The 21,700-nt window shown below is 44.0% G+C and overlaps 1 protein-coding gene across 4 annotated transcripts; it reads left to right on the top strand.

Annotated features, from left to right (window-relative positions):
- The first annotated feature begins 738 nt into the window (after positions 1 to 738).
- On the top strand, positions 739 to 17,345 carry LOC120060361 (exocyst complex component 3-like protein 4). Of its 4 annotated transcripts, none has more exons than XM_039009626.1 (15): positions 739 to 858; positions 6,720 to 7,060; positions 7,570 to 7,614; positions 9,144 to 9,272; positions 9,475 to 9,687; positions 9,941 to 10,568; positions 10,690 to 10,807; positions 10,967 to 11,095; positions 11,240 to 11,340; positions 11,556 to 11,654; positions 12,985 to 13,108; positions 13,826 to 13,948; positions 15,303 to 15,455; positions 15,730 to 15,848; positions 16,781 to 17,345. In XM_039009626.1, the coding sequence occupies exons 2-15, from the start codon at positions 6,736 to 6,738 to the stop codon at positions 16,998 to 17,000; spliced, it is 2,526 nt and encodes an 841-aa protein (XP_038865554.1). In that variant the 5' UTR covers positions 739 to 858; positions 6,720 to 6,735; the 3' UTR covers positions 17,001 to 17,345. The 4 variants fall into 4 exon arrangements, with proteins under 4 accessions (XP_038865554.1, XP_038865553.1, XP_038865556.1 ...); XM_039009625.1 differs by having other exon boundaries at positions 7,570 to 7,698; XM_039009628.1 differs by lacking the exon at positions 9,144 to 9,272 and having other exon boundaries at positions 7,570 to 7,698.
- The last annotated feature ends 4,355 nt before the right edge of the window (positions 17,346 to 21,700 follow it).

Genomic DNA, 21,700 nt, shown 5'->3' with positions numbered 1-21,700 from the left:
AGTTCTTATATCCTGACATGTCCTTGACTGTAGGAGAGACTGTTGTCTTCCAAACCATAGAATAGGATATACACCACCCTATCAGAGAAAATACTAAGGCTACACTCTGAGAAAAATAGGTGCTATCTAGAACCTATAAGGGTTTTCCATTTTTGGTTCTTAGTAGAACTAGTTTGGGTTTCATGTAGAACCCTTTCCACGGAGGCTTCTACATGAAACCCAAAAGGGTTCTACCTGGAACAATTAAGGGTTCTACCTGGAACCAGAAAGGGTTATCCTATGGGGACAGACAAACAACCCTTTTTTTATGTGTGTGTTTGTCTTCATGCGTTTTGTAATTTTGTGTATTATATATTTTAAGTGCTTGATGTATTTATGCAGGGCTCATCTGTAAAAGAGACCATAGTCTCAGTATGACTTCCCCGTCAAAATATGTTAGCAGGTGTTATGGCAGGTGCAATCAATGCAGTAAATGCCATACAAGCACACAATAACCAACAATTCAAAAATAATCAAAAGTTGTTTTTCTGAGCAGTTGTTTGCAATTTACAGATAGACCTGTAGCGTATCTAGTCTACTGTAGAACTCCACTTTGGGATATCTCAAAACTATGCCTGTATGAAAGTGCAGTCTGGTTTAAAAGCATCGTAATGATTAACTTTCTAACAATATTTGATCTTTGCTTCTGTCATGCGCAGGTTGTCTCGAGCCCGCATTTTTGCTGTGATATTGTTGGTTACACAAGACTTCTGTAGCTACCTGTCACTACTGGTCGAGGTGAACATGAAAGTGAAAGCAGTGAAATCCCCAGATTGGTAGGCCTAGTCACCGCTCCAGACGGTAAAAGGTGTTGCTCAGGTGAGTGAAGCTATATTCTTTTGAAATTTGAAAGGGTGTATGCTTATGAGAAAAATGTATCTGTATGTCTGTAATGCTTACCCCTATAGAAAATATGAGCAGGGGATTCTGCTGAGGCAGATTGTTTTTACAGACTAGGTTTCATGCAAATTGGGGCATTTGTCATACAATTGAACTCTTTAGCCTCTGCATGCTAAGTATTGCTTCGAAAATGGTGATGAATGTACTATAAGGCTATGCAGAGACATACTTCAATAGATACCAAACGGCTCTTTCCATTTTTACAGGCAAGTTTTAACATGTCACTGCAGCTATCAACAAATAAGCTGTCTCTCTGATGGAAATTTAAGTGGGGAGGATGTTTATTCATCAACATTGTTGGGGAGTAGTGAACTACTGTACAGTTAAACTAGTAATGTAATTACATTTTGCAGTAGCTTGGTGGTAGTTGTTCTAAATTCAAATCTTGGTAGTGTTTTCAGTGGTATCTTGCTAGTGTTTTGTACATTTTTGCCACGTAGTGATACAGCTAACTACTGGAACTACACTACTAATAAAATATGGGTGAAGTAGGCAAGAATGTTCTTTCTTTTTCGTCATCAAACCTGCCTAATTCTCACTTGAAACACTTTTGTGTGTGCCTAATTCTCACTTTTGTTTTTAATAGGCTTAATTACACATTCTGTTAACATCTGACTCCAGAGTGAACTGTTCTTGCAATTTGTAGTCTATGACATTTCATATTTAGATATGGTAATTTTTCACAAAGTAGTTTGGATGTAGTGAACTACTTTTTCTAAGTAACTTAATTTAAGTAAGCTATATTTTTCTTAAGGGCAGTTTTGGACACTTACTGACAGTTGTGGCTGTTTCGCGTGATGTATTGTTGTTTCTACCTTCTTGCCCTTTGTGCTGTTGTCTGTGCCCAATAATGTTTGTACCATGTTTTGTGCTGCTGCCATGTTGTGTTGCTACCATGTTGTTGTCATGTTGTGTTGCTACCATGCTATGTTTTCATGGCAGATGATTACATGGGCTGCTTTATATAATTAACATTTCATTATTTCTTTATTTTTTCCATATTTTCTCATTGTTTCTGTGATCATTTTTTTATTTTTTTTTACATGTAAATTAAATTCTTTAAGAGTCTTTCCTGTTTAAGGAGTATTTTAGTATTTTGATACTTTGTGCAAGGCAATTGATCAGCATTAAAATCTTGTGGATGGGGCTTCCCGAGTGGCGCAGCGGTCTAAGACACTGTATCGCAGTGGAAGCTGCGTTGCTACAGATGCTGGTTCGATACCTGTCTGTGTCGCAGCCGGCCGCGGCCGGGAGACCAATGAGGCGTCACACAATTGGCCCAGAGTCGTCCGGTTTAGGAGAGGGTTTGGCTGTCCTTGTCCCTTTGCGCTATTGCGACTCCTGTGGTGGGCCGGTCACCAGGTTTACGGTGTTTCCCGGAAGCCAGCCGTACACATTGGTACGGCTGGGTTCCGGGTTAAGCTTGCATTGTGTCAAGAAGCAGTGCGGCTTGGCGGGGTTGTGTTTTGGAGGGCTCTCGACCTTCGCCTCTCCTGAGGCCGTACGGGAGTTACAGCGATAGGACAAGACTGTAACTATGGATATGACGAAAAGGGGTAAAAAAAACTTTGTAGATGGGTATAATTTGTATGTGTATAATAGTAATATTTAAAATGACTAAATTGGGTAATTTTGTATACATTTATTTAAATTTGCATTGGGATGCTTCTTGGGGGATTCAGTTAAGATGCCGGCAAAGTCAGCTCAATTCCGGTAGAGTAGACGGAAATGGCCCGATGTACTGTATTCTGGGCAGTCATTCATTTTGATTCCAGACTGAGTCTGACACCCGATTCCAGGCCGATTCAATCAGTTCCGGTCCCCCGAAAGAGGGCCGCTTCTGGGCCAATTCTTCATTGCTAGCTGGGAAGAATTTGTTCTTAACTGACTTTCCTAGTTAAATGAAGGTTAAATAAAATTAAATAAGAAAGCTTTAGTGTAGCTTAACTTCTTCCAGTATGAAGTAATTGGTAGCTTGGTAAACTATATTTTCAGAGTAGCTTCCCCAACACTGCAAATCAATTAGGGGGTACCTTGGTTAAATGACCACACTCGTACCTTAAAAAGTGAACTCAGAAAAGCTGAACATAAATGGAAGGCCTGCAAACTTCAAGTATTCTGTGAGATAATGAAGGATCTGATGAGAAACTACAATGTTGCGGTTAAAGATGCAAGAGTGAAAGTTGTTTTTGAGCAATTGGTGGCTTATTTGAGTATGAACAACTTCAGTCAGGTTTCCGCTCACTTCACAATATGGAAACTGCTTTATTGAAAGTCAGTAATGTTAGGTTCTAATTATTAGAGTAAGAACTCGACGGACACTGTGAAAGCTTAAACCAAGTTTATTCTTCCCAAAGGATTGAACAGCTGAATCGACAAAAACATGTTTACAATAGTGGTGATATATGTACCCCACTTTGGGTGGAGTCTCCTCCTTCTTGCTAAACATTGCATCTTTATTGCTAGGCAGGAAACTAAGTGATACGAGTAATAAACTTTTCCTTCTCCCTTAATGTGACCTGACCTGACGTCGACCCCCATCATCACTAATTCATGACTCTCTCCCCTTATCAATGCCTGCCACATATGATCGTTTTCCCTATACTCAGTACATTCCAAGCTTAACTGCACCCACCATAGACCTTCCTCCTACAGATAACCATTCACTTCTGGTGTAGACCCTCTAAACCTAAGCACTCAATATTTCAATAAGGTACCTGATAATTAACCCTATCCCAAGTTTAGGAGTTAGAACCCAGAATCAATCAGTAATAACCTTCTGTTGGCTGCCGATGCCGGTGAATGCTCTATCCTAGTTCTTTTGGATCTCAGTGCCGCCTTCGATACTATCGATCATAACATTCTTGTCTACCGGCTGGAGAGTTGGTTGGGAATCTATGGTATTGCCCTCGATTGGTTGGGGTCATATTTATGTGACTTACGTTTCTCAGTGAGCATGGGTGGTTCAGTATCGTCCCCAGCAACTATTCACTATGGTGTCCCTCAGGGGTCAATTCTAGGCCCAATCCTTTTTTCCCTGTACATGTGTCCCCTTGGTGACATCATTCGCGGTCACAAAATTCAGTTTCACTGCTATGCGGATGACACACAGCTTTAGTTACCGATCAGATCCAGTGATCAAGCTAGCGTAGCTACCCTTCACAAGTGTCTTGTTGATATCATATGTTGGATGTCTGACAACTTCTTCCAGCTCAATGACAAGAAATCAGGTTGTTTTATTTGGCCCTCACCTTGCTAGAACACAGACTGAGAATAACCTTGGTCCTTTGTCCACCAATGTAAAGCCTACAGCCAGAAACCTTGGTGTCTTCTTTGACCCTAATCTAAATCTCGATTTGCATGTAAGATTGTCCAGTCCTGCATTTATCATCTTAGAAATATAGCCAAAGTCAAGTATTTTATTTCAGTCACTGATCAGGACAAAGTTAATCATGATTTTATTTCCTCACTCCTAGACTACATTAACTCTTTATATACATGTATTAGTCAGAAATCACTCCGTCTACATATAGTTCAAAATGCTGCAGCTTGGCTTTTAACAGGCACCAGAAAATGTACCATGTCACACCTATTTTAGCTTCTCTACACTGGCTACCAATCACTTTTAGAATCGATTTTTCAACGATTAAGGCTCGGTTTAGCCCTATCCTATATCTCAGAAAACTGCCATTAGAGCCCCTAGACTTTGGAATGGTCTGTTAGAGGAGATCAGGTTTGCGAATTCAGTGCCCCTTTTTAAATCCCTACTGAAGACAGACTTTTATAAAAATGCATTCTTAGCAGTGACTTGTGAATTATTTGTCCCTGGCCGAGCAATATAGGAATGCTACCCTTATTCTTAACTTGAGGTACTTTGCCAGGTTGGGTTGGTTACCATGATGGCACATCCTGTCTGTCACGTATACTCCCTCTCCGGCGCTCGTGGTCATCAGGCTGCTCATTATTACGCACACATGTCACCATCGTTACGCACGCCAGCGCCTCGTCAGACTCACCTGGACTCAATCACCTGCCTGATTACCTTCCTTTCATACACTACCGTTCAAAAGTTTGGGGTCACTTAGAAACGCTCTTGTTTTTGAAGGAAAAGCTAATTTTTTATCCATTTAAAATAACATCAAATTGATCAGAAATACAGTGTAGACATTGTTAATGTTGTAAATGACCCTTGTAGTTGGAAACGGCAGATTTTGTATGGAATATCTACATATGCGTACAGAGGCCCATTATCAGCAACCATCACTCCTTTGTTCCAATGGCACGTTGTGATAGCTAATCCAAGTTTATCATTTTAAAAGGCTAATTGACCCTTTTGCAATTATGTTAGCACAGCTGAAAACTGTTGTTCTGATTAAAGAAGCAATAAAACTGGCCTTCTTTAGACTAGTTGATAGACTAGTTGATAGCTGTGCTAACAATTGTAAAAGGGTTTTCTAATGATCAATTATCTTTATAAAATTAAAAACTTGGATTAGCTAACACAACGTGCCATTGGAACACAGGAGTGATGGTTGCTGATAATGGGCCTCGGTAGGCCTATGTAGATATTTTTTTTTTTTTAAATCATACATTTCCAGCTACAGTAGTCATTTACAACATTAACAATGTCTACACTGTATTTCTGATCAATTTTATGTTATTTTAATGGACAAAAAAATGTGCTTCTCTTTAAAAAAAACAAGTACCCCAAACTTTTGAAAAATAGTGTATGTCACTCCCTTTGGTTCTTTCCCTAGGCATTATTGTTTCTGTTCCTGTGACTCTGTGTTCCATGTCTGTACGCTGCTCGTGTTTCTTGTTTTGTTCCATGTTCGTTTATTTATTAAAATAATTCACTCCCTGTATTTGCTTCCCGACTCCCAGCGTATACATTAGAGAATAACACCTCACCAAAGTGGAGCATCAGGGATTAAAAAAAATAAAAATAAGAATTCTGAGTGTGGGTGACGTCGGGTCCGGGTGCCGCAACCGGGGATGCCTCAGCTGGCTCGTCAGGTTTCCATGCCTCAGCCGTTTCGTCAGGTTTACAAGACGCGGTTGGCTCGGCAGTCTCCAACGCCTCAGCCAGGTCGGCAGGCTCCCACGCCTCAGCCGGCTCGGCAGTCTCCTACGTCTCAGCAGGCTCCCATCCCTCAACCTGTTCATCAGGTTCCCGCGCCTCAGCAGAAGCAACCGGCCCTCTCCTTGTCCTCGGGACCGTCCTCCTTCTGGTCGGCGTCCTGCAACTAGAGCCGCGCATCAGGGAGGGGGCACTGTCACATACACTCCCTCTCTGGCATTTGAGGTCGTCAGGCTGCTCATTATTACGCACACCTGTCACCGTCATTACGCGCTTCAGCGCCTCATCAGACTCACCTGGACTCACTCACCTGCCTGATTACCTTCCCTATATATGTCACTCCCTTTGGTTCTTTTCCGAGGCGTTATTGTGTCTGTTCCTGTGACTCTGTTTGTGTTCCATAGATATACGCTGCTCAGGTTTCTTGGTTTGTTCCATGTTCATTTATTTATTAAATTATTCTCTCCCTGTACTTGCTTCCCGACTCCCAGTGTACACGTTATACTGCCCCTGTTCCTCTTACCTTCAAGAGAAAATAGCATGTTGTCTGTAAACAGAAGCTGTTCCTGCTGACTGCTGAGACAGGCACCAAAAGCTACAGGCACTTTTAACAACACATTCCACAGACACCGCCTTACCTGACTCAAGAGATTTATTTTTTAGAGACATTTTTCATCTTTCCCCTACCATTTTATTTTAGTAACCAGGGACATTCGATGGCAAGCGGTGATCAGATGGCAGAGATTGGGGAACCTGGGGACATGGAGGAGGTGAATGAAGCTCAGGGTCTAGAGGACGGATCCTCCCTCAAATCCACCATGGAGAGGAACAGGAAGACCCAACCCGACGGCTCGGTGAAGGAGAAGAAACTGGGGATGATGAAGCAATTCAGGGAGAGCATGAAGCGGGTTGGAGAGAGGAGTCCTCTGGCCTCAAACAGCAAAGGGTCAAAGGACAGACCCTATTCAGACCAGGGGGGGGACAGTATTGACCCTGAAGTGACATCTCTGACCCATCAGCTGCCGCCCCCTCACTCACCAAGTAAGTTTTACTCGGGTTTGTCCCTCTGTCAAATTAAGTGAGTTATGAAATATCCTCTTTAGTCAAGAAATGGCTTCCCAAGGTCATGGGAAGAGGAAGTCTCAGGAGACACAGGATGACAATATAAATTACAGGAAGGACTCTCCTATGCACTGTATTGGGGACTTGTATTTATTTATTTTCAGCCTGACATAGGCCAGACTGAGCAGGTGGTTTTCCTCATTACTCAATAACTTACATTCCTATCTTAATCAGAAAACAGCTCTCAACCAAGCAGGATATACACTAACATAACTAACCTTCGTAAAATAACAAATCTGACAGAAGCTGCTTAACCAGATGCCAACGTAGTATCTTTTTCTGTTTGTGCGTGTGTGTGACTGTACGACTTTTCGTTTGTACACACACACACACAAACAGTCAGCACACCCACTATTACACTGAAAAAGTAGTTACATTTCTAACGGTATTCATTGTCAAAGAGATCAGCAACTCTCTCTCTCGCTCAGGTTTGAATGCTGGGTCTCCTGTGGCCTCTCCCCTGAAGAGTCCAGGTGAGTTTTTTCAAAGGAAGGAGGGAGAAGAGATTGCAGAAGATTCACCACCATCCCAGAAAAAAGACTCCAGAACACACTCAGGTACACTGCTGTTAACCCAACCGACCAGAACTTGTTCTTGTCAAAGGTTGTTTTTAAAGGTTGTTTGCAGTAGGCATAGATGCTGTTCAAAGACAAGCACAAATACATCTCTTTCACTGAGAGAATTCTAGAGAGCTTTGTTGGGATACCCTTCTGTAATACAGGCGTTCCTAAACTTTTACTGCACATGACCCCAAATTGACACCAGAAAATGCAGAGGACCCCATTGTGGGAATGTATGTTTTTTCAGCTTCCCATTGATTCTTCGAAAAAAGCCATACGTTTTACAATGGTTCCCTGAAAGTTTTCCTGGGAGGTTTTTATTAACGTTCCGAGAAAATAAATTATAGGTTATTTGAAGGTAATTAAAACGACAATATGTAACTTTTTGGGCGACCCAACCGAATTCACATAGAAACATGAGTTATAGATCTGTCATTCTCATTGAAAGCAAGTCTAAGAAGCGGTAGATTTGTTCTATGTGCACTATTTCTATGCTTCCCTTTCTTAAATTTAATTTGTCTTTTCCTTTTGGTTTTGTACACCAGCTGAAAATTTAAATGCAAGATTTTCTAGGGATTTAGATGGTATAATGATTCTCTACACTATACTTGCTTGTTTTGTCACATTAACTGAAAGTAGGCAAACTATTATAATTTATTAACTATTATAATTTTTGCCAGGAAATGGCAGTGAAATCTGCATAGTGCACCTTTAAATATTGTTCTGAACATGTTTCAGTAAGACTGTTAATAACACTGCTAGCTTAGTTTGAGTTAACTGTTTTGAACTCCAAGCACAGATGGGACACACAGAAATTAATTTGCTTAGGCATTAATCATGCAAAAACATTTATTTATTGTGGCATGGCGTCAGTGAGATTCTAACCTATGATCTTCTGTTTTCTATCCAAGGAATTAGTCCTCTGCGCCACCAGGATGGACCTAGGGTGTCATTTTTTTAAACTCATACAAAACTGTTCATTTTACTCTATTCAAACAGACGCCATTTCAAAGGAAACAAACACTCATTAAGATCAGGTGTGGCCAATTAGTGGAACACTTAAACACACTTAACAAGATAGAGTTTTGTTGAAGCTGAGAGTGGAATGTATATATTTTTAAATAGCGTTCTTTGAACGTTACTAATGTTTTCTTGTGGTTTTATGGAAAGTTTTGTTAATGTTCTGAGAACATGATTTTAAATAGAACCATGTAGGAACCTGTAGGAAACGTTATGCTGAAATTCCCACCTAAGAAATATATGGTTCTCAGAACATTATGTGCTACCTGTCTATCCTGCACCCTTCCCAGATCATTGTGGGTAGGTTGTATGTAAAATAACCATAGGACAACCACACTCTCACCAAGCTCTAAGAAACATATGGTTCTCCTGGCATTAGGTGCTAGCTGGGCAGCAACTCTCTCTCTCTCTCTCTCTCTCAGGTTTGAGTGCTGGGTCTCCTGTGGGCTCTCCCCTGAAGAGTCCGGTTGGGTTCTTCCAAAGAAAGGAGGGAGGAGAGATTGCAGAAGATTCACCACCATCCCAGAAAAAACACTCCAGAACACACTCAGGTACACCACTGTTTACCCAACCAACCATAACTTGTTTTTGTCAATGGATGTTTTTAGAGGCTGTTTGCAGTAGGCATAAATACTGTTCAAAGATGAGCACAAATACATATTTTTCACTGACAGAATTCTAGAGAGCTCCATTGGGATATCCTGAGTCTTTTCAAGGTCTTCATAATCTGATCTCTGTATTGGCCATCTATAGACTCATCAACCATTGGGGACTCTCTTCTGAAGAAGGGGGCTTCCATTCGACGGAGTTTGCGACTTGTGGGGAATAAGAAGGACAAGACCCTCAAACAGGAGCCGCTCCAGCCTGTCACTGAGATCACGGTGGAGGAGAAGAGAGAGAGGGAGGAGAGTGTAGAGATCAAAGAGTCATACATACTCCCAGAGATACCCCTCACACCCCTCTCAGGTGAGGCTCACCCCCCCCTCTCTCTCTCGCTCCCCCTCTTTCTCAATCACACTCTCTTTCACTTTGATTTGTCTCGTCCATCTTTCTTTGTTTTAGCAACAGAGATCACAAGAGATCTTATCTGTGATGTAAATCACTATGCTTGTGTGTGCAGTATGTGTGTATTAGGTAAAACAGCCTGAACTTCCACAGACGGATAACAGTCGTCTCTCTATGCGCTAAGGCCTTCACTCTGTCTGCTCTTGCTCTCCAGTGATGCAGATCAACGAGCTGATTAAGACTGAGGTGCTGGAGGAGGCCCACCTGAACCTCCTCTCCCTACGCCAGGAGTTCCAGCGGGAGAGGGATGAGTGCACGGAGGAGGCTTCCCCCATGGAGCTGGCCAAGAAGGAGAAGGACCTGAGCATCCTTTACAGAGCCATGCAGGAAAAGGTGAAGGAGATAGTGCGCAACTCCAACAGCCTTCCCTCCCGCAACAAGGAGCTCCTGATGCATGTGGCCCGCGTCATCCAGGAGGAGGAGAAGAGGGAGGCAGAGCCCGGGGGCGTGGTTGGGCTAGGGGACTGGCGGGGTGCCTGGAGGGAGGCTGTGAGCGAGGGGGTCGAGGAAACGTTGAAGAGAGTTCATCTGGACAGGCCCGAGCAGAATGCCTCCTGGCTGGCTATCCACCTGGGTCTGCTGGGCAAGGCCATCGTAGAAGACTTGGAGAAGGTGAAGGGAGAGCTGCAGGGCTCTTACCCACCCAGCTTCAATGTGTTCAGCACCTACATGAGCTGTTACCATGGTGCTGTCAGCCAGCACCTGAACACGCTTCAGCAGCAAGTGACAGATCTGAAGGACTACTACGCCCTGCTGGACTGGATCATCAATAGCTATGAGAGGTGAGGAAGACTAAAAGTCATTGTCTTGACTAAGAAGTACAGTGTATATAAACAAAATGTTTTCTAGGACTCAAAATGGTGAGTATTATTGTATCTGAGAGACACCATCCCTGTTAAACAGTGAGAAGATAATGAGCAGTCCTTCATTGAGACCAGAGATGGAGGCTGAGAAAACAGGCCTCTCACTGGAGGAGGGCTTCCTGGACCAGCTCAAGGGGAAATACTGCATGCGGGCTAAGGTAAGGGATCGAACACTCCTAAGAGACAGATGGAAAGATGTTTAGGAGGAATTCAGATTGAAAGCAGGTACACTAGAAGAGTTTACAAACATTTTTGTTATATTTTGCTCATCAGTCCTTTAGCCTTTATTATTCTTTTGCTTTCCATGTCTTTTCCAGGAGGACATGAGAGCTTCGCTGGATAGAATATTAGAGCTTGAAAACGAGGACATTTGGATAAAGAAACAGGCACCAGAGACTGATGATGAACACTTCTTGAACTCTGAGATACACATGGATATTTGGACGGTATTGTTTTGTCATGATTTCATATGTTGCAATACTGTCATATCTCCATTAGAGGGCAACATTGCCTACTTAGTTACATTTTCATTGTAGTGACAGGCTACTGTTACTTTGTAAGAGTTGAAACTGATGTTGCTTTCTTTGTAGAAAGTTAAGAGCAATGCTGTTAACTCCAAGAGGATTGATGTGAACCTGGAGATGAGAGTAGTCTGTTCCTGCCTGGAAGAGTTGGAGCAGTTTCCCAAACGGTATGCTCTGCAACAGTTCTGCAACAGCATTTCGCTACACTCGCAATAACATCTGCTAATCATGTGTATGTGACCAATAAAATGTTATTTGATTTGAGTCTGCTTTTTCTATCTCTATCCTAAACATTATTCACTGGAAAAACAAAACCGGGCCTTCTCCTTTGCTTGTTAATAACCCCATGCCTTATATATGTTTTATCTCTCCATCTCCATAGATTTGAGACTAAATTAAGGTACTGCTGTAACAGTGTGGAAAACCCTTCACTTTGGGCTGACTATCAGATAACCTACATCAACAGCTTTACAGCTCTTAAGTAAGTCTGACTCCTCTTCACTACATCCGGTAAACAACACTCCCCCCGAATGCGGAAGACACATTTCAGTTGAATACATTCAGTTGGACAAAAGACTAGGTATCCCCCTTTCCCTTTCCGCCACCCACAATGTAGACTTTTATGTCCTGGACAACAGTTGCTAGGCAGTCAGTTCAGCTTGCCAGACACTTTGGGGTACATTCACCAAAGGAAGGTGTGAATAAATGAGACATTTGACTGCTGCCTAAAAGATTTACCTAAGAACAGAAGTCTTGGATCAGAAGAACAGTGTCAGTAACAATTAGTTTAATACTATCTCAGTGATTTGATGCACATTTTTTGTTTGCAACCATATTTTAGTGGTATAATGTCATGCATTTAGGTACAAGTTTAACTTCACTATGTCTGATTTGAAGTTGCCACTTATGCAACAGAAGTATGAAGTGGGACGATGAAACAACTGTAAGAGAGTATTTATTGAATGTGCATTTTCTGTGGAACCCAAATAAGCTAATTTAGCCTGCCTGCAAGATGCTGTTCAAGATAACCATAAAAAATACACAAGTCATGTTGAATTATGGATAAATATGTACAAACCAACTCAAACATACTCAAACACATGCAGGCACAGTGGCACACTATATCATATTATTGTATAAGTGAAAGTGTATTGAAGAGCAAAGCTGTTTCCAGCCAACAGGCATTTCTGAAGTATATCACTGCCAGTCTAAAGAGAGAAACACCACGTGGTTTCAGGGAAACGGAGCTGCGCAAAATAACTGCCTAGGGGTTTAAGCTGTAGAAAGAGAAAGACCTCTCTCCATGCTCAGAGCTGGTAATGCCACTGAATCAATCCACAGCATGCCTATGTCAGTCAAAAAAGAGGAACATAGTATTAGAGATGGGCAGAAAAAGTCAGAATTCTCTTCTGCAGATTTAGTTATTCATGTTCGAGGAGACAGGACACTCAGATGGCCAGATATAACTTTATACTGTTTAGCCGTATTTCCTACTATTGGCATAATGTTTGTTTGGATAATCTCATGTCGCAGCTCTATCAAGACAACATAGCCCTTCTTCCCCAAATGACCAAATCCATCTGTCACAAATGTTTCCAAACAGACTCCGAAAACCCCACCGTTTCACAAGAAACATCACATAGTTACACAAACAAAACATAATTCTGACAACCCCTGTTGAAACCCTCACGCCATTCCCCCTTCACCCCCCCTTCCCCAATGTAGTGTTCTGATGAATTGAACATAGGTGTATGAATGACAACCTGACCTAACCTCTGACCACTTTCATTTCCCTTTTTCTCTTCCTCCAGGGAGCATATGGAGGGCTACAGGGAGAGCTGCCCAACACAAGTGGACCATCTCAGCAGAGAGGTGGATGGCCTGGTCCATAGACTGGTCCAGGGCCTGGAGGACCAGTTTAAAAATGATGTCAGGGTAGGTTAGGAAGTTTGATTGACCTTTGACCTTGTCCTCGTTCTACAAATGCCCTGATAGCCTGAGTTGATCAGAGTGTGTTGAGGTGATTGAGATTTGTCTTTGCTACTGTAACTTTAGTCCGTCCCCTCGCGCGAACCAGGGACCCTCTGCACACATCAACAACAGTCACCCACGAAGCATCGTTACCCATCGTTCCACAAAGGCACAAATAACTAGCTAGCCATTTCACATCCGTTACACTCACCCCCCTTTCGACCTCCTCCTTTTCCGCAGCAACCAGTGATCCATCCGGGTCAACAGCATCAATGTAACAGTTTAACTTTAGTCCGTCCCCTCGCCCCGGGCGCGAACCAGGGACCCTCTGCACACATCAACAACAGTCACCCACGAAGCATCGTTATCCATCGCTCCACAAAGGCCGCGGCCCTTGCAGGGCAAGGGGAACCACTACTTCACTGATTGAAAGGCTATTAGCGCGCACCACCGCTAACTAGCTAGCCATTTCACATCCGTTACACTACTTGTCTCGGGTGACCTGGAAGTTACTTAGTTTGGTAGCCTACTGATTTACTCCTTGCACATGTTTTTGTAAAGGCTTTTAAACTAAGGTCTCAATTGCTCCTGCTGTCAATGTTATGGATGGGGGATCAAAAACAAACAAACAAACAAATGTGTGAGGGAATGGGTGGGTTAATATGCGTCTGTTTCTTCCAGCCCTACCTCAGGAGAATGATGACGAGGAAGTGGCTCTCCACAGATGAGGACTTCCAACAGCTGTATAGCAGTACAGAGAAGCTGACCCATCGCTGTTTACAAATGAAATCTCCATATGCACAGGTAAGGAATCGGGAAGTGCTGTTCATATTGTTTTAAATGAAGGATATAACACTCAATTAAGCAAATACTCCGAATTTTACTTGGTGATATGGTGCTGCTAGTGATAGACAACATTTAGAGACAGAATACAGACACCGGAGTTTAAACAAAGTTTACATACATTATATAATACAACTAAGTAGAGTGAGCATAGAGCTATAAAAGAATGAGCCGTTTTTTTCAGCTGCCACAAGTACTACATGCGCTGGTGTTCCTTCTTGGTGACCGTTGTGATGTCCTTCCACTTGAGCTTGTGGGAGTTGATGGTCCCCAAGAATTTGATCGATTCAGCAGTGCTAAGAGCTGAGCCATCAATGTCAAGGGGGAGAGATGGGGGAGGGCGGTTTCTGAAGTCAACCACCATTTCCTGCGGTTTTGCCTTTGTTGAGTTCCAGGTTATTACGACTGCACCAGGCCACTAGCCGATCGACCTTTCCACAGTACAAGGACTCCGACCATAGTGGTGTCATCTGCAAACTTGAGTAGTTTGACAGATGCGTTGTTGAAGGTGCAGTCATTGGTGTAGAGTGAGAAGAGGTGAGAGCATGCAGCCTTGCAGCGCTCCGGTGCTGAGAGATAAAGAGTTCCAAAAGGTGTTTTTCCTGTTTGGCAGGAATTCAGTGATCCAATGACAGATGGAGCTGGACACATTCAGCTGGGAGAGTTTGTCTTGTAGCGGTTCTGGGATGATGCTATTGAACGCAGAACTAAAGTCCACAAACAGTATCCTTGCATATGTCTTTGGATTCTCCAGGTGTTTGAGGATGTAGTGTAGGCCCATGTTGACAGCGTCATCCACAGACCAGTTAGCTCTGTAGGCAAACTGCAGTGCTTCGAGGAAAGCGTCATTGATGTTTGTGAGATGGAACAGTACCAGACGCTAAAAAGTTTTCATGATGACCAAGGTGAGTGCTACAGGTCTGTAGTCATTCAGACAGGAACAGTGCATTGCTCTAGTGTCTGGTTGAATATGTCCGTGAAAACGGGAGAGCTGGTCAGCGCAGTGCTTAAGTATGGCTGGAGAGACCGTGTCCGGGCCAGCAGCCTCCCTGCTATTCTCTTTCCTCAAGAGTCTTGCTGGAAGGTGACCATGCATAGACTGGAAAATGGATTAAAGTAGCTTCTTGAGTTGATGTGGAAATTTCGGTGAACTGCCAGGAAAAGCAGTAAAAGGGAGAGGAGGATGGATGTCACTTAGTTGATTAGGATGATGTCAGTCACGTGAAAGAATGTAAAAAGTGAAAACAGCAGACTTTCATTTCTCTTTTTAATTATTTTCTCTTGCCCCACTGTTCCCTGTGTTCCTCTGCATCAGACCTTTTGGAGCCGCTTGCACTACTACGTGGTGAAAGAGTATGTCTCCCAGCTGATGAAAAACAACTACTCCTGTAAGAACAGGAAGCATGACAAAGCCGCCACCAAAATGAGGGCGCAGTGGGATAAACTCAAGGATCTGTTTGAGGAAATGGTAGCTAACACTTCTTAACCCTGAACCACAATCTGACCGTTCTAAGATTGTTTTATCAATTTACATCCACACACATTCCACTTTTCATGTTCATTCAACATTGTTTAAAATGTAGAATACTACAGTACATAGATTTGTTTCATCGTTATGTCTTTGTGTTTTGAGGAATGTTACTTTGTATAATCAGAAAGGCCCCTCAGTGCTGTCATAAACAAATGACTTGTTATAACCATTCAAGACTACAAGACACACAAATACTTTCCTCTTCTATAAGACAACCCATGACTGGCTCCACCGAGTAGGAGACCACCTGAGTAACATCATTGGGGAAACAAACAAGAGGGACATAAAGAACCACCTGAAACTTTTAGTTGCCGACTATCCAGACATCAGGTAATACCATGCATCTTCCTGAGGTCACATCTTGTATCTGTTGATTTTGGTAATCAACAGAGTATACCGGTGTAATATGCACAGTATAAATTACAAAAAAAGAGCAAGTTAAAAAAACATCATATGAATTCTACTCTGACTCTGTTATGGCCCTGTTGCTGTGAAGAGAGAACAGCAGTGGAAGACAAAGTAGGTCAGTGGTTAGCAGTGTTCATCAGACAGGGGAAGCATGTTGACAGTAGCAGATTGAGAGGGAGCAGAAAGCATAGTTGATTCCTGAGAGCAGTAGAGCAAGATACTTACCCTCAGATTACACAGACCCACAAAGATTTCGAAAACAAATCAAATTTTGAACAACTCCCATATCTATTGGGTGAAATACCACAGTGTGCCATCACAGCAGCAAGATTTGTGACAAGTTGCCACAAGAAAAGGGCAACCAGTGAAGAACAAACACATTTGTAAATACAACCCATATTTGTTTATTTTCCCTTTTGTAACACTGTCCATAATATGACATTTGAAATGTCTTTATTGCTTTGAAACGTTTGTGTGTTATGTTTACTGTTCATTTTTTGTTTATTTCACTTTTGTTTATTGTCTATTTCACTTGCTTTGGCAATGTTTCCCATGTGAAAAAAGCCCATTGAATTGGCTACAAAGCAGGGTTGACAGTGGGGGGTGTTCCCCGATGAGGCATGACCACTTGTATGTTGTGCTGTACTTTCCCAGAACATTGTCCTGGTCTGGGTTTTTAATTGTGCTGTACTTTCCCAGAACATTGTCCTGGTCTGGGTTTTTAATTGTGCTGTACTTTCCCAGAACATTGTCCTGGTCTGGGTTTTTGTGAACCTCTCTGACATGTGATTTGTTGATTGAACTTTAGTAAACTACATATCAAGATTCACTTAATTTTTTGTCTCTGTCTGCAGTAAGAAGCACCTGTCGGCTGTGCTGTACTTCAGGGGCTTGATGCGGGGCAGGGAGAGACAGGTGATCCTGCAGCGTCTCACTGAGCTGAAGAGGGAACTGGGAACCGCAGGGAACATTGGAGATAATAGAAGAGCCCTCTTCAGTGACATGCAGGTCACAGTCACCAATACAGACTGTCTGGCTGACATTCCGTTGTTCTGCATCCTCCCAGACAGATAATAAACGGACCTAGATACAGGAGCCTACACAGAGATGATAACCTAACCAAACTGTCTGCGAAATAACATACTGTATCACAAGTAGGATCACCTCGCACAAATCAAACTTAAAATAATGATTAATATAATCAAAGGGATGCTTTAAGACGCCTCATTTGTTTCCTATCATGTATTGTTACTACAGCCCACTGTCGCAAAAGAAGCTTAGGACACAAATAATAATGGGGCTGATTGCTAAATGAAGGATCAGCTTTAATATTGCAGATTGTGGCTTCCCTCAATGTAATTGTCTGCATTTCCAATCCCCCATATATTTTTTTGTAAATATATCTATTAAAAAATATATAGATATATTTTCCTTCATTTTCCCCTAACCCTACCATCCCTCCCCTAATTGGCATAAACTAATGAACAACAACACGTAGGCTTCTACATACTATATACATTTTACGGACACAGTATATTTTACAATAGTTATCTTTTGTTTGTTTTTAGTCCCGTCCTTCACCTCCACTCAACCCTTCCCATCTATCTCTGAACACCATTTCATTTGGCATATATTTTTTAACTGTGCTGTTTCACAAAACTTCTGAACCTTTATATTCTCATAGATTCTACATATTGTAAATAAATAAATACTAATTTTGCTAAGAGTATTATTATAGTATTGATCGATTGACTATGACTTTTTGAATCACCCAGCAGTGCTATTTGCAGAGGAGGACTGTAACGTTCGTCGTAATCCTCCTCGTCTGAGGAGGAGCAAGGATCGGACCAAAGCGCAGCGTGGTTTGAATACATACTTTAATATATTAAACGAAGACGAACACGAAGTACACTTGACAACTACAAAACAATAAACGACGTGAACAAACGAACGAAAACAGTACCGTGTGGCGAACAAACACAGACACGGCAACAATCACCCACAAACAAACAGTGAAAACAGTCAACCTTAATATGGTTCCCAATCAGAGACAATGAACAAACACTTGAGAACCATATTAGGCCAAACAATAAACCCAACATAGAAACACATAACATAGAATGCCCACCCAGCTCACGTCCTGACCAACTAAACAAGACTAAACAAAGGAAATAAGGTCAGGAACGTGACAGTACCCCCCCCCCCCCCCCCCCCCCCCCAAGGTGCGGACTCCGGCCGCAAAACCTGAACCTATAGGGGAGGGTCTGGGTGGGCATCTGTCCACGGCTCTGGCTCTGGCTCTGGACGTGGCCCCCACCCCACCATAGTTAATCCCCGCTTCCGTGGCCTCCTCTTAATGGCGACCCTCCATATTAACCCCACTGGACTAAGGGGCAGCACCGGACTGAGGGGCAGCACCGGACTGAGGGGCAGCACCGGACTGAGGGGCAGCACCGGACTGAGGGGCAGCACCGGACTGAGGGGCAGCTCCGGACTGAGGGGCAGCTCTTGGCTGGCTGGCGGCTCTGGCGGCTCCTGGCTGGCTGGCGGCTCTGGCGGCTCCTGGCTGGCGGGCGGCTCTGGCGGCTCCTGGCTGGCGGGCGGCTCTGGCGGCTCCTGGCTGGCGGGCGGCTCTGGCGGCTCCTGTCTGGCGGGCAGCTCTGGCGGCTCCTGTCTGGCGGGCGGCTCTGGCGGCTCCTGACTGACGGACGGCTCTAGCGGCTCCTGACTGACGGACGGCTCTGAAGGCTCAGGACAGACGGGCGGCTTTGAAGGCTCAGGACAGAGCCGCTAGAGCCGTCCGTCAGTCAGGAGCTGCCAGAGCCGCCAGCCAGCCAGGAGCCGCCAGAGCCGCCAGTCAGCCAGGACCTGCCAGAGCCGCCAGTCAGCCAGGACCTGCCAGAGCCGCCAGTCAGCCAGGACCTGCCAGAGCCGCCAGTCAGCCAGGACCTGCCAGAGCCGCCAGTCACCCAAGACATGCCAGAGCCGCCAGTCAGCCAGGACCTGCCAGAGCCGCCAGTCAGCCAGGACCTGCCAGAGCCGCCAGTCAGCCAGGACCAGCCAGAGTCGTCAGTCAGCCAGGAGCTGCCAGAGCCGCCAGTCAGCCAGGAGCTGCCAGAGCCGCCAGTCAGCCAGGAGCTGCCAGAGCCGCCATCCAGTCAGGAGCTGCCAGAGCTGCCCGCCAGTCATGAGCTGCCCGCCAGTCATGAGCTGCCCTCCAGTCATGAGCTGCCCTCCAGTCATGAGCTGCCCTCCAGTCATGAGCTGCCCTCCAGTCATGAGCTGCCCTCCAGTCCGGAGCTGCCCTCCAGTCCGGAGCTGCCCTCCAGTCCGGAGCTGCCCTCCAGTCCGGAGCTGCCCCTCAGTCCCCTCAGTCCGGAGCTGCCCCTCAGTCCCCTCAGTCCGGAGCTGCCCCTCAGTCCGGAGCTGCCCCTCAGTCCGGAGCTGCCCCTCAGTCCGGAGCTGCCCCTCAGTCCGGAGCTGCCCCTCCGTCCAGTGGCGCCCTCTTGGATAGTCTTCAGTCCGGGACTCGCTGTAAGGGTCCTCGCTCCAGAGGCGCCACCAAAGCGGGTATTGACTATGGTGGAGTGGGGTCCACGTCCCGCACCCGAGCCGCCGCCGTGAGAAGGCCCACCCGGACCCTCCCCTTCTGTGTCAGGTTTTGTGGCCGGAGTCCGCACCTTTGGGGGGGGGGGGGGGGGGTACTGTTACACCCTGGCCTTAGTTATCTTTGTTTTCTTTATTATTTTAGTTAGGTCAGGGTGTGACATGGGGGATGTATGTGTTTTGTATTGTCTAGGGTTTTTTGTATGTTTATGGGGCAGTGTTCAGTCTAGGTGTTTGTATGTCTATGGTTGCCTAGATTGGTTCTCAATTAGAGACAGCTGTCTATCGTTGTCTCTGATTGGGAGCCATATTTAGGCAGCCATAGTCATTAGGTAGTTTGTGGGTGATTGTCTATGTCTTTACGTTAGTTGCTTGTGTCTGCACTTTCATTTTATAGCTTCACGGTCGTTTGTTGTTTTTGTATAGTTTGTCAGTGTTCGTTTCGTGTTCGTCTTCGTTAATAAAAGAAGATGTATTGTTATCACGCTGCGCCTTGGTCCTCCTCTCTTCCACAATACGACGATCGTGACAAGGACATAACTTGGCAGGTGGTCTGGGGGTCCTCCCATTTTTGGGGGGGCATCTAAAGCACATTTCCTGCATTTCTACACAATCTAATATGACCCATGGCCCTTCTAGCCGTCTCTTTTTAGAACAGCAAAAAGTAAGCAAAAATGCCCACAGTCATCAAGCTAGATAAGAGATTATTAAATATGTTTAAGTGATTGATAAGACTGAACTAGATCAATGATAATTCAATAATCAATGTTGTATTGCACCTTTTAACCAATAGCCTAACAAATGAACAACGTTTACAACTTTTGATTGTCTTTAAGACATCCTCTATATCAAATTTCAGCCAGACCACCGAGCCGACCCCACCAGTCCATTCAATAACTCAACTCTCCTCAACACAACTTCCTTCCCATCTTTTTTTGTCTCAAGGAAAGGCTTTGGAAAACAAAAGTTGAATGAAAACACACATACACCTACACATAAAAACAGTATACACTCCATATCATAGGCCTAATAGTTCTGTAGAGCTCTTTTTACTTGCACACAATATAGCTGGGTCACCCCGTCCTGCCCCTAGGGATCAAATCAAATTGTCGGAAGTTTACATACACCTTAGCCAAGTACATTTAAACTCAGTTTTCACAATACCTGACATTTAATCCTAGCAACAATTCCCTGTTTTAGGTCAGTTAGGATCACCACTTTATTTTAAGAATGTGAAATGTCAGAATAATAGTAGAGAGAATGATTTATTTCAGCTTTTATTTCTTTCATCACAGTCCCAGTGGGTCAGAAGTTTACATACTAATTAAGTGTATTTGGTAGCATTGCCTTTAAATTGTTTAACTGGGGTCAAACGTTTTGGGTAGCTTTCCACATGCTTCCCACAATAAGTTTGGTGAATTTTGGCCCATTCCTCCTGACAGAGCTGGTGTAACTGAGTCAGGTTTGTAGGCCTCCTTGCTTGCACACGCTTTTTCAGTTCTGCCCACAAATTTTCTATAGGATTGAGGTCAGGGCTTTGTGGTGGCCACTCCAATACCTTGACTTTGTTGTCCTTAGGCTATTTTGCCACAACTTTGGAAGTATGCTTGGGGTCATTGTCCATTTGGAAGACCCATTTGCGACCAAGCATTAACTTTCTGACTGATGTCTTGAGATGTTGCTTCAATATATCCACATCATTTCCCTTCCTCACGATGCCATCTATTTTGAGAAGTGCACCGGTCCCTCCTGCAGCAAAGCACCCCCACAACATGATGCTGCCACCCCCGTGCTTCACGGTTGGGATGGTGTTCTTCGGCTGTGAAAGTTGCACCCCTGATGTTCAGTGTTGAACAAACTTTACCATTGACGAAAGTGAAAGTACAGCTATTTCCGGGCTACTTAGATGCATTTCGTTGCAGTTATTAGCCTATCATTTTTTTTTTGTTAGGGGGGACCCCACAGTCCACAGTTCTGTTTTTGTGTAGTGAGGTTTTGAAATATAACATTTTGAGAATTAAACCACAAAACAAATGCAGTCTTCTCCATTTGTTAGTTAAGTGAAAACTTTAGTTTCCTTCCTTTGTACTCATGTGTCTAGTATGAGTCCATCCCAAAGAAATCCATCCAACATCTACTGTATACTGTTCTCATAGTTCACTGATCAT

This window comes from Salvelinus namaycush, chromosome 15 (genome assembly GCF_016432855.1).
Source record: "Salvelinus namaycush isolate Seneca chromosome 15, SaNama_1.0, whole genome shotgun sequence".
NCBI lineage: Eukaryota > Metazoa > Chordata > Actinopteri > Salmoniformes > Salmonidae > Salvelinus > Salvelinus namaycush.
Note: the sequence above shows the minus strand (reverse complement) of the source record. Positions and strands in the feature narration are given on the sequence as shown.

Coding starts and splice junctions, on each gene's coding strand:
- LOC120060361 (XM_039009625.1), top strand. CDS start 6,736: ATGGCAAGCGGTGATCAGATGGCAGAGATTGGGGAACCTGGGGACATG. Junction 15,456..15,729: donor AGGATCTGTTTGAGGAAATG/GTAGCTAACACT, acceptor CTCTTCTATAAG/ACAACCCATGACTGGCTCCA. Junction 15,849..16,780: donor GCCGACTATCCAGACATCAG/GTAATACCATGC, acceptor CTCTGTCTGCAG/TAAGAAGCACCTGTCGGCTG.